Here is a 13,727-nt window from a genome sequence, read left to right as displayed (position 1 = left end):
TACAGTATACAGGGGACAGATCAGTCTCTTCTCTGAGTGCACAGTATACAGGGGACAGATCAGTCTCTTCTCTGAGTGTACAGTATACAGGTGACAGATCAGTCTCTTCTCTCTGAGTGTACAGTATACAGGGGAGAGATCAGTCTCTTCTCTGAGTGAACAGTATACAGGGGACAGATCATTCTCTTCTCTCTGAGTGTACAGTATACAGGGGACAGATCAGTCTCTTCTCTGAGTGTACAGTATACAGGGGAGAGATCAGTCTCTTCTCTGAGTGTACAGTATACAGGTGACAGATCAGTCTCTTCTCTGAGTGTACAGTATACAGGTGACAGATCAGTCTCTTCTCTGAGTGTACAGTATACAGGGGACAGATCAGTCTCTTCTCTGAGTGTACAGTATACAGGGGACAGATCAGTCTCTTCTCTGAGTGTACAGTATACAGGTGACAGATCAGTCTCTTCTCTGAGTGTACAGTATACAGGGGACAGATCAGTCTCTTCTCTCTGAGTGTACAGTATACAGGGGACAGATCAGTCTCTCCTCCGAGTGTACAGTATACAGGTGACAGATCAGTCTCTTCTCTGAGTGTACAGTATACAGGGGACAGATCAGTCTCTTCTCTGAGTGTACAGTATACAGGTGACAGATCAGTCTCTTCTCTGAGTGTACAGTATACAGGGGACAGATCAGTCTCTTCTCTCTGAGTGTACAGTATACAGGGGACAGATCAGTCTCTCCTCCGAGTGTACAGTATACAGGTGACAGATCAGTCTCTTCTCTGAGTGAACAGTATACAGGGGACAGATCAGTCTCTTCTCTCTGAGTGTACAGTATACAGGGGACAGATCAGTCTCTTCTCTGAGTGTACAGTATACAGGTGACAGATCAGTCTCTTCTCTGAGTGTACAGTATACAGGGGACAGATCAGTCCCTTCTCTGAATGTACAGTATACAGGGGACAGTTCAGTCTCTTCTCTGAGTGTACAGTATACAGGGGACAGATCAGTCTCTTCTCTGAGTGTACAGCATACAGGGGAAAGATCAGTCTCTTCTCTGAGTGTACAGTATACAGGGGACAGATCAGTCTCTTCTCTGAGTGCACAGTATACAGGGGACAGATCAGTCTCTCCTCCGAGTGTACAGTATACAGGGGACAGATCAGTCTCTTCTCTGAGTGTACAGTATACAGGGGACAGATCAGTCTCTTCTCTGAGTGTACAGTATACAGGTGGCAGATCAGTCTCTTCTCTGAGTGTACAGTATACAGGGGAGAGATCAGTCTCTTCTCTGAGTGAACAGTATACAGGTGACAGATCAGTCTCTTCTCTGAGTGTACAGTATACAGAGGACAGATCAGTCTCTTCTCTCTGAGTGTACAGTATACAGGGGACAGATCAGTCTCTTCTCTGAGTGTACAGTATACAGGTGACAGATCAGTCTCTTCTCTGAGTGTACAGTATACAGGGGACAGATCAGTCTCTTCTCTGAGTGTACAGTATACAGGTGACAGATCAGTCTCTTCTCTCTGAGTGTACAGTATACAGGTGACAGATCAGTCTCTTCTCTCTGAGTGTACAGTATACAGGTGACAGGTCAGTCTCTTCTCTCTGAGTGTACAGTATACAGGGGACAGATCAGTCTCTTCTCTGAGTGTACAGTATACAGGGGACAGATCAGTCTCTTCTCTCTGAGTGTACAGTATACAGGTGACATATCAGTCTCTTCTCTGAGTGTACAGTATACAGGGGACAGATCAGTCTCTTCTCTGAGTGTACAGTATACAGGGGACAGATCAGTCTCTTCTCTGAGTGTACAGTATACAGGTGACAGATCAGTCTCTTCTCTGAGTGTACAGTATACAGGTGACAGATCAGTCTCTTCTCCGAGTGTACAGTATACAGGGGACAGATCAGTCTCTCCTCTGAGTGTACAGTATACAGGGGACAGATCAGTCTCTTCTCCGAGTGTACAGTATACAGGGGACAGATCAGTCTCTTCTCTGTGTGTACAGTATACAGGGGACAGATCAGTCTCTTCTCTGAGTGCACAGTATACAGGGGACAGATCAGTCTCTTCTCTGAGTGTACAGTATACAGGTGACAGATCAGTCTCTTCTCTGAGTGTACAGTATACAGGGGACAGATCAGTCTCTTCTCTGAGTGTACAGTATACAGGGGACAGATCAGTCTCTTCTCCGAGTGTACAGTATACAGGTGACAGATCAGTCTCTTCTCTGAGTGTACAGTATACAGGTGACAGATCAGTCTCTTCTCTGAGTGTACAGTATACAGGGGACAGATCAGTCTCTTCTCTGAGTGTACAGTATACAGGTGACAGATCAGTCTCTTCTCTGAGTGTACAGTATACAGGGGACAGGTCAGTCTCTTCTCTGAGTGTACAGTATACAGGGGACAGATCAGTCTCTTCTCTGAGTGTACAGTATACAGGGGACAGGTCAGTCTCTTCTCTGAGTGTACAGTATACAGGTGACAGATCAGTCTCTTCTCTGAGTGTACAGTATACAGAGGACAGATCAGTCTCTTCTCTGAGTGTACAGTATACAGGTGACAGATCAGTCTCTTCTCTGAGTGTACAGTATACAGAGGACAGATCAGTCTCTTCTCTGAGTGTACAGTATACAGGTGACAGATCAGTCTCTTCTCTGAGTGTACAGTATACAGGGGACAGATCAGTCTCTCCTCCGAGTGTACAGTATACAGGGGACAGATCAGTCTCTTCTCTGAGTGTACAGTATACAGGTGACAGATCAGTCTCTTCTCTGAGTGTACAGTATACAGGTGACAGATCAGTCTCTTCTCTGAGTGTACAGTATACAGGGGACAGATCAGTCTCTTCTCTGAGTGTACAGTATACAGGGGACAGATCAGTCTCTTCTCTCAGTGTACAGTATACAGGGGACAGATCAGTCCCTTCTCTGAGTGTACAGTATACAGGGGACAGATCAGTCTCTTCTCTGAGTGTACAGTATACAGGTGACAGATCAGTCTCTTCTCTGAGTGTACAGTATACAGGGGACAGATCAGTCTCTTCTCTCTGAGTGTACAGTATACAGGGGACAGATCAGTCTCTTCTCTCTGAGTGTACAGTATACAGGGGACAGATCAGTCCCTTCTCTGAGTGTACAGTATACAGGTGACAGATCAGTCTCTTCTCTGAGTGTACAGTATACAGGGGACAGATCAGTCTTCTCTGAGTGTACAGTATACAGGGGACAGATCAGTCTCTTCTCTGAGTGTACAGTATACAGGGGACAGATCAGTCTCTTCTCTGAGTGTACAGTATACAGGTGACAGATCAGTCTCTTCTCTCTGAGTGTACAGTATACAGGGGACAGATCAGTCTCTTCTCTGGATGTACAGTATACAGGTGACAGATCAGACTCTTCTCTGAGTGTACAGTATACAGAGGACAGATCAGTCTCTTCTCTGAGTGTACAGTATACAGGTGACAGATCAGTCTCTTCTCTGAGTGTACAGTATACAGAGGACAGATCAGTCTCTTCTCTGAGTGTACAGTATACAGGTGACAGATCAGTCTCTTCTCTGAGTGTACAGTATACAGGGGACAGATCAGTCTCTCCTCCGAGTGTACAGTATACAGGGGACAGATCAGTCTCTTCTCTGAGTGTACAGTATACAGGTGACAGATCAGTCTCTTCTCTGAGTGTACAGTATACAGGGGACAGATCAGTCTCTTCTCTGAGTGTACAGTATACAGGGGACAGATCAGTCTCTTCTCTCAGTGTACAGTATACAGGGGACAGATCAGTCCCTTCTCTGAGTGTACAGTATACAGGGGACAGATCAGTCTCTTCTCTGAGTGTACAGTATACAGGTGACAGATCAGTCTCTTCTCTGAGTGTACAGTATACAGAGGACAGATCAGTCTCTTCTCTGAGTGTACAGTATACAGGTGACAGATCAGTCTCTTCTCTGAGTGTACAGTATACAGGGGACAGATCAGTCTCTCCTCCGAGTGTACAGTATACAGGTGACAGATCAGTCTCTTCTCTGAGTGTACAGTATACAGGTGACAGATCAGTCTCTTCTCTGAGTGTACAGTATACAGGGGACAGATCAGTCTCTTCTCTGAGTGTACAGTATACAGGGGACAGATCAGTCTCTTCTCTCAGTGTACAGTATACAGGGGACAGATCAGTCCCTTCTCTGAGTGTACAGTATACAGGGGACAGATCAGTCTCTTCTCTGAGTGTACAGTATACAGGGGACAGATCAGTCTCTTCTCTCTGAGTGTACAGTATACAGGGGACAGATCAGTCTCTTCTCTCTGAGTGTACAGTATACAGGGGACAGATCAGTCCCTTCTCTGAGTGTACAGTATACAGGTGACAGATCAGTCTCTTCTCTGAGTGTACAGTATACAGGGGACAGATCAGTCTTCTCTGAGTGTACAGTATACAGGGGACAGATCAGTCTCTTCTCTGAGTGTACAGTATACAGGGGACAGATCAGTCTCTTCTCTGAGTGTACAGTATACAGGTGACAGATCAGTCTCTTCTCTCTGAGTGTACAGTATACAGGGGACAGATCAGTCTCTTCTCTGGATGTACAGTATACAGGTGACAGATCAGACTCTTCTCTGAGTGTACAGTATACAGGGGACAGATCAGTCTCTTCTCTGAGTGTACAGTATACAGGTGACAGGTCAGATCAGAGTATACAGTATACAGGGAGTGTAATTAATCAGGGAGCCATTATCTTATAACAGCTACTTGGTTGGACGTTTGGTTGATTCCTTTACTTGCCAATCTTCTAAGTATTGGATGTCAGCCACACCTTGTATCCTTAGAGAACCTGTCAGAAACCCTGCGCTCTTGGCAATACCCTGGCAGCAGAAGAAACACAGAGGGGCCGACGAGTGAATTGCAGATGCAGAATGTCTGAATTTGTGTGCACTAAGACTATGGGAATTTCCTATGTCTAGGCAACATGGGCATGTGAAGGTAGACATTTGTGAAATGTATTGTGGCCAAAAACAAAATGTTTCCTTCCGAAACACATTACTGATCAATTAGTCCTCAGAATTTCCTGTTTCTGAAGGTGGCACTTCTTCTATTAATGCCTTTTCCGACAATCCCTGGAGGAGCTGAAGAACTGGATTCTTGATTGTGTTGGGTGAAAAGTCATCTGGAAGGAATTCTCTGAACCTGGGTGCCGCCGCAGGTTACAGAAATGAGTCTTGGATGGTTCTGTATATTGACACTCCATCAATCAGCTGTGTTCACACAGAACGTATAGCCTTCCCTCTTTATTCACTAGGTGTTGTGTAAAATACATTCACTATAAACAATAGGAAAGGAGACCTTACAGCCGTAAATAATGCATCATCACGGTGAAATGGAAGCCACATTACTGGCACAAACTCCAGCAGCCTATTGGTAAATGCACTGACATAATTTGCCTTACCTCCATTAAGAGAGGCCACTCCAGTGATGTTTAGACACTTCCCGTGGACTCTCCACCCACCCACCTCAGCCAGGCGGTGGACGCCCAAGAGAGGTGCTGCATGCACAACCCCAGAGGAAGAGCAGCCAACCACGTCAGGAGATACAGTTGCAAGAAAAAGTATGTGAACCCTTTGGAATTATATGGATTTTTGGACAAATTGGTCATAAAATGTGACCTGATCTTCATCTAAGTCACAACAATAGACAATCACAGTCTGCTTAAACTAATAACACACAAATAATTAAATGTTACCATGTTTTTACTGAACACACCTTGTATACATTCACAGTGCAGGTGGAAAAAGTATGTGAACCCTTGGATTTAATAACTAGTTGAACCTCTTTTGGCAGCAATAACTTCTACCAAACGTTTCATGTAGTTGCAGATCAGATGTGCACAACGGTCAGGAGTAATTCTTGACCATTCCTCTTTACAGAACTGTTTCAGTTCAGCAATATTCTTGGGATGTCTGGTGGGAATCGCTTTCTTGAGGTCATGCCACAGCATCTCAATCAGGTTGAGGTCAGGACTCTGACTGGGCCACTCCAGAAGGCGTATTTTCTTCTGTTTAAGCCATTCTGTTGCTGATTTACTTCTATGCTTTGGGTCGTTGTCCTGTTGCAACAACCATCTTCTGTTGAGCTTCAGCTGGTGGACAGATGGCCTTAAGTTCTCCTGCAAAATGTCTTGATAAACTTGGGAATTCATTTTTCCTTCGATGATAGCAATCCGTCCAGGCCCTGACGCAGCAAAGCAGCCCCAAACCATGATGCCCCCACCACCATACTTCACAGTTGGGGTGAGCTTTTGATGATGGTGTGCTGTGCCTCTTTTTCTCCACACATAGTGTTGTGTGTTTCTTCCAAACAACTCAACTTTGGTTTCATCTGTCCACAGAATATTTTGCCAGTACTGCTGTGGCACATCCAGGTGCTCTTGTGCAAACTGTAAACGTGCAGCAATGGTTTTTTTTGGACAGCAGTGGCTTCTTCTGTGGTATCCTCCCATGAAATCCATTCTTGTTTAGTGTTTTACGTATCGTAGATTTGCTAACAGGGATGTTAGCATATGCCAGAGACTTTTGTAAGTCTTTAGCTGACACTCTAGGATTCTTCTCCACCTCATTGAGCAGTCTGCGCTGTGCTCTTGCAGTCATCTTTACAGGACAGCCACTCCTAGGGAGAGTAGCAGCAGAGCAGAACTTTCTCCATTTATAGACAATTTGTCTTACCGTGGACTGATGAACAGCAAGGCTTTTGGAGATACTTTTATAACCCTTTCCAGCTTTATGCAAGTCAACAATTCTTAATCATAGGTCTTCTGAGAGCTCTTTTGTGCGAGGCATCATTCACATCCGGCAATGCTTCTTGTGAAAAGCAAACCCAGAACTGGTGTGTGTTTTTTATCGGGCAGGGCAGCTGTAACCAACACCTCCAATCTCATCTCATTGATTGGACTCCAGTTGGATGACACCTCACTCCAATTAGCTCTTGGAGATGTCATTAGTCTAGGGGCTCACATACTTTTTCCACCTGCACTGTGAATGTTTACATGGTGTGTTCAATAAAAACATGGTAACATTTAATTCTTTGTGTGTTATTAGGTTAAGCAGACTGTGATTGTCTATTGTTGTGACTTAGATGAAGATCAGATCACATTTTATGACCAATTTGTGCAGAAATCCATATCATTCCAAAGGGTTCACATACTTTTTCTTGCAACTGTATAACCAAAGGAGATGTATAGCCACTCTCCGTGGATGCACCGCCCATGCACCCACCTCAGCCAGGTGGTGGACACCCAAGAGAGGTGCTGCATGCACAACCCCAGGGAAAGAGCAGCCAACCACGTCAGGAGATGAAACCAAAGGAGACGCATAGCCACTCTCCATGGATGCACCGCCCATGCACCCACCTCAGCCAGGCGGTGGACGCCAAAAAGAGAAGTGCTGCATGCTCAACCCCAGGGGAAGAGCAGTCAACCACGTCAGGAGATGAAACCAAAGGAGACGCATAGCCACTCTCCATGGATGCACCGCCCATGCACCCACCTCAACCAGGCGGTGGACGCCCAAGAAAGGTGCTGCATGCACAACCACAGGGGAAGAGCAGTCAACCACGTTAGGAGATGAAACCCAAGGGAGATGAGTAGCCACTCTCCGTGGATGTACCGCCATCCAGCCCGTAAGGAGATGGCACTCCAGTGACATGTAGACACTCTCTGTGGATGCACAGCTCATCCAGCACCTTCAGCTGGACAGTGGACACACGAGAGAGGTGCTTCTTCCTACACAACCCCGGGGAGGAGCAGCCAACCACCTCAGGAGATGAAACCTGAGGTAAATGTCCACCTTGCAATCAAGAGGTGCAGTGACTAAGCCACTTAAGGGGGAAGGTACTGTCTTGAATTACCATCAGGCAGAGGGACTGAGACGCATCCCTGTATGCAGTCTGGACACCAGCGAGTAACTCCATGTATGCACCTTATTATTGACTCATGGCACCACACCTAGATAGATGGATAAACAGATAGATAGGTATGAGATAGATAGATGATAGATAGATAATAGATAGATAGAAGATAGATAGAAGATAGATAGATAGATATGAGATAGATAGATATGAGATAGATAATAGATAGATAGAAGATAGATAGATAGAACCAAAGAAAAGAACAGCACCTCCAGACAGAATCGCAGGTGCAAGCTGTTTTTATAGATAGATAATAGATAGATAAATTTGTACGGAGATATGTAAATATGTGTAAAAACTTAACAAGAAAGGGTGGATTTGATGCTTTTCTGTGTGGATTTATAGAGCCGGTTCCAGGGAACGCTGCATTGAGGGCTGTATGGATATAACAGATGCTGCTGGCATTTTTACTGTGAAATATTTAGATTTGCCAATTTCCATTCTCTCAGCCGAGCGGCTTCCAGACACCTGTGAAATGCTGAACCTCTGAAATTCTGAGGCACGATATACTGAGCGTGGTTGCTGTGCCTCTCGGTGGCTCTCGCTGCGAGTGTGTGGGGCTCATTGACTATAGTGTCTGCACCTGTTGTTAGGAGTAAAAATGCAGTTTTAAAGTCACATTCACTACTGAAATTGCGCCTGTTTTGGAGCCTTTTGCGTCTCGTTCGGCTATTTTGATTTCTTAGACTAATTCCGACGTTTTCTAACTTTTTTGACTTTTTTCCGATCTATTTATGTAGGTGCGCCTTTTTTGCGCCTGAATTTGTTGCAAAAACTGTCTAATTTGTACACTACCCAAGGGCTGGCATACTTTTCTTTGCATTAAAAGTCACACTTTCCGGGAGACCAGTCTAAGTGAATATGAACCTGTCGTATTGAAAAAGAACCACCAGAGGCCAGGCTATTTGTCAATGATCCACGCTGTACGTGTTCTCCACAGACAGCACACGTACCCATTTATTTTAATGTGTGTATTCACACATCCGTGTTTTACCACGCTCCATGGATCCGTGTTTTAGCACGGAAGCATGCCCTATTTTGTCCGTGTTCTCGGATCCATCACGCCCCTTATAATCTATGGGTCCGTGAAAACCACGGATGCAGCATGGATGCCATCCGTGTTTCAGGGATCATTAGGAAGAGATGTGTCCGTGAAACACGGATGACACACGGACAGCAAAAAAAGGACACACGGCCAACACACGGATTCTTCACGGACATCTTCGTGGAGGCATCACTGACCTCCTTTTCCCGGATTTGAGCACGGACATGGATGTGTGAATGGGGCTTAAATGTGCATAGCCATGCAACTATCCAACGTGTGGTTTGGTTTGATACTCTTTGGGGTCATTTATTATATTAGGCGCATTTCAGGTGCAGACGGGGGCGCAACGGTTAGTTCCGCCACCATCTGCGACTTCTCACCGCTCACGCCAGGTCTAAAAATTTGGGCGTGACGTGGGCGGGGAAGGGGACAGGACCGTCTCATTCATCATTTTCTAAGCCTGTTTTAGGCATAGAAAATGGTCTACATGTAAGACGGCTCAGAAGCGGTCTTACATTTCAAAGCGGCGGTCGATGCGCCGAAGTTCATAACTGGGGCGATTTACCACCAGCGCAGGGGCTTATTAACACCGGTGTCTAAAACGCAGCTCTTAATAAATGACCCCCTTTGTATGTAAATGTAATGCTCTGCAGTGGGGTACGGCAGTCATGCTCTGGTTATATCTCTATTTTAAAGATGCAAAAAATGCAAAAAAACACACACACACACAACGAAACCTAACGTATTTAAGCGCAGTCTTTCCCGAGGCCTGTTGTTTGTCACCTGCCTTTGAGTAACTTATTTAGATCTGGCAAAAGCCTATTTTGTGCAGTTTATATATGTGTCAGTGTAATCGAGAAATGTACCAGGTGGGAGACATTTATAAATAAGATGTCTCAGGCATCACTCAGATCTATAGTCACTGCCAAAACGTATCCCAGTGACATTATTCTTACATGAGATTGGCTGAGATTTGCGAAAACTATTGCAAGAACAAAGTAAAGATGTGACCCAGAGATCGCCACGCAGGTTCTATGTCCACTAGGTGGCAGTAGAGAGACAGCTGATGTCCTCCTTGAGGAGATCTAATTTGCATAGCTGTTTCCCAGGGATCATTGCCTGACCTAGAAGACTCCCTACTTCTGCTCATGGTCTCCTCAAGGAGGAACAGTATCTCCTGAGGCCTACATTTTTATTGTCTCTCATTATTATTATTAGCTTTTTAAAAAAATAAAATAAAGCTTGTACTTAAAAAGACAAAGTCAATGGGGTCCATCTGCTGCTATTGATATCCATTGTACAGAAGATCGGCAATGCATCTTGGTTTCTGTTCAAAATGGAAACCTCAACAGAATTGTGAACGGATCCTAATTGAGAGGTCGTAATCTAACCCTATCAACCATAGATGAGACTCTAGCTATATACTAGGGAGAACCAGAAGCGTCAATATCTACTGAAATGGATGTGTTGATATCCTACTTGTTCCATTATATGCTTATTATTAATCCCCAAAACCCTTCCACTCCTCATATAAAACCCATAGTGTTGGTGAAAGCTTTACCCACCATAATCTCTTATCTGTTAACCTCCCCTCTTCTCATAGCTTACCCCGTGGATGTATTGAAGGGCCTCCAATTCCATACACAACCTGAGGGTGTAAAGAGGATTCCTGGCTTCTGCCCAGCCCGACGTTCAAGCACTGGTGGAGATGTGGCCTACAAGATATCCAAGAAAGCTCAGATCAGCGCCCCCACGCGGCAGCTCTTCCAAGGTAGGTGTTGTCACACAAGGTAAAGGGATGGTTCTCTTGTCTGCTGAGCTAACACCTTGTCTCTGTACAGGTAAATTCCCAGAGGACTTTTCAGTCATGGCACTGGTACGGGCGAAGAATGGCTTGCAGTCTTTCCTCCTGTCCATCTACAATGAGCAAGGGGTCCAGCAGCTCGGAGTAGAGTTGGGTCGTTCTCCTGTCTTTCTCTATGAAGATCAGAACGGAAAACCGGCTCCTGAAGACTACCCAATATTCAGTGGGGTCAATCTGGCCGATGGAAAGTCAGTAGTTATATCATTGGTACATTTACTCCAAATTCTATCTTGTGCTTCCTCAATGTCTCCGGCTTCTCTCTCTGCATCTTTTACCCTTCCCTTTGTGGTCCTCATGTTCACTCGTCTCTTCTTCTCCTACCATCCAGATGGCACCGTATAGCACTGAGTGTACAGAAGAAATCAGTCACTTTAATATTAGACTGCAAGAAGAAGATAACTAAGCAATTGCCCCGAGGAAATAAGCCCGTTGTGGACACCAAAGGGATCACAGTTTTTGGGACCAGAATTTTGGATGAAGAATCATTTGAGGTGAGAAGGACGTTGAGTTGATGAGTTTATAACTGTCCTGGTTGAATTCCTTACACTATAGTGTATACATATTACATATTCAGATTTCTTTGGATTTTCTTTTTTTCCAGGTACCTTAGACCTAACACATATAGATTAGTATCAATAGGATATGCCATCACTTTCTGATCGGTAGGTAGCTCGTCTGTTGGGACCCCAGCGATCCTGTGAATGAACGGGCCAGTGCTTAGGCACCAATCCCATTCATTTTTCTCTAATTAGTATAAATATGGTCACACTGTAGTGATATTATGGTGTAACCATCTTTGCACGAAATCAATATTACAGATGAATATAAGAAACTTTCTAATATATCTTATCAGAGAAAATGCCTTGTTCTAGAGCACGGGTGTCAAACACAAGGCCCGCGGGCCGAATCCGGCCCGCCAGACCTCGTCATGTGGCCCGCGCAGCCGCCGCCGGCCTTAACCTTTTATTCTCGCTTTTTTTTTTTTTGACACAAGAAAGCCGCCTCTTCAGCGCATGCGCGGCAGCCTACAAGCCAGAGAACGTCTGCCCTCTAGCGGCGCCGGCCGTTCTACACAGGAAATAATTGTACCGTATATCCTAATTGCTTGTGTAGAATGCAGGCAGGCCGGGCGGGCGGCAGCGTAACTCCCTGATGTCACGTGCCTGCACCGCCTCCTTTATGAATGAAGCAGGCGGCGCAGGCAAGTGACGTCAGTGAGTGACGCGCCGGCCGCCCGTCCTGCCTGCCGGCATTATACACAAGCAATTAGGATATACAGTACAATTAGGAGTGAGGGGGGCATGTTTAATAACTTTTAATTCAATAATACATTTTATATTTGTAAACTGGGGGGGGGGGGGGGCTTACACGGAATCTGTGGATGGCACAGTTAAGGGGTGGGGGTCTGTGGATTGCACTGTTATGGGGTGGGGGGTCTGTGGATGGCACATATATAACACTGCCATCCACAGATCCCCCCCCCTGTAACAGTTCCAGCCACAGATCCCCCCCTGTAACAGTGTCTGTCATCCACAGATCCCCCCCCCTGTAACAGTGTCTGTCATCCACAGATCCCCCCATAAGTGTCAGTCATCCACAGATCCCCCCATAAGTGTCCGTCATCCACAGATCCCCCCATAAGTGTCCGTCATCCACAGATCCCCCCATAAGTGTCCGTCATCCACAGATCCCCCCATAACAGTGTCCGTCATCCACAGATCCCCCCATAACAGTGTCCGTCATCCACAGATCCCCCCATAACAGTGTCCGTCATCCACAGATCCCCCCATAACAGTGTCCGTCATCCACAGATCCCCCCATAACAGTGTCCGTCATCCACAGATCCCCCCATAACAGTGTCCGTCATCCACAGATCCCCCCATAACAGTGTCCGTCATCCACAGATCCCCCCACAACAGTGTCCGTCATCCACAGATCCCCCCATAACAGTGTCCGTCATCCACAGATCCCCCCATAACAGTGTCCGTCATCCACAGATCCCCCCATAACAGTGTCCGTCATCCACAGATCCCCCCATAACAGTGTCCGTCATCCACAGATCCCCCCATAACAGTGTCCGTCATCTACAGATGTTTAAAAAAATATATAATTACTGTCTGTTACCAAAAATCATTTTTCAATAAATTGTACAATAATTGTACATTTGAATATCTACTTGCCATTATTCTGACTATGTTTCTGCTTTCAGAGCTAGTTATTACTTACATTATTACAAAAAACAGTAATAATTGAATGCAGTGACAATAATTTATGATAATAAAGAGTGGACACATAGTCCTACAGATACAACCGGCCCTTTGAGGGTGACCAAACTGCTGATGCGGCCCCCGATGAATTTGAGTTTGACACCCCTGTTCTAGAGTTATCGACTGTTTTTTCCAAACTGCCTTTCTCTCTGAAATTTGTGAGAATTTTTCAGTTACATTGGCTGCCTGCTCACTGAGGGATCAGATTACATTATCCGATAGAAGTCTATGGAGGAAGTGCAGAGAGAAACTAGCAGAGAGAGACATAAAGGGGTTATCCAGGTAAAGATAATGATGACGTATCCTCAGGATAGGTCATCATTATCACATTGACAGGGGTTCGGGTCCCCCACCGCTGTTACAGGGAGCCATCATTCTCACCGGAGCTCTAGTGAGTGCAGCAGGCTGTCTGCAGCTTTCCAAGCACAGCGCCATATATTGTACAGTGGCTGTGCTTGGTATTGCAGCTCAGCCCAATTCACTTCAATGACCGATGTACATGGCCTAGGAAGAGGCCACAGAGCTCATGGAGCACCAACCTCTTTTAACAGCTGATCAGCGGGGGTCCGAGGTGTTGGATCCCCTCCG

The 13,727-nt window shown here is 45.6% G+C and overlaps 1 protein-coding gene across 1 annotated transcript in view; it reads left to right on the top strand.

The window, feature by feature from the left end:
- Positions 1–13,727, top strand: part of COL11A2 (collagen type XI alpha 2 chain) — a 95,557-nt gene that overhangs the window by 14,694 nt on the left and 67,136 nt on the right. The window contains exons 2-4 of the mRNA XM_040406424.1: positions 10,612–10,779; positions 10,850–11,060; positions 11,201–11,363. Coding sequence (XP_040262358.1) covers positions 10,612–10,779; positions 10,850–11,060; positions 11,201–11,363 — 542 coding nt within the window. The remainder of the gene's footprint in view (positions 1–10,611; positions 10,780–10,849; positions 11,061–11,200; positions 11,364–13,727) is intronic.

Source organism: Bufo bufo, chromosome 8 (assembly GCF_905171765.1).
Source record: "Bufo bufo chromosome 8, aBufBuf1.1, whole genome shotgun sequence".
Lineage (NCBI taxonomy): Eukaryota > Metazoa > Chordata > Amphibia > Anura > Bufonidae > Bufo > Bufo bufo.
This window is presented reverse-complemented; position numbering and strand designations above follow the sequence as displayed.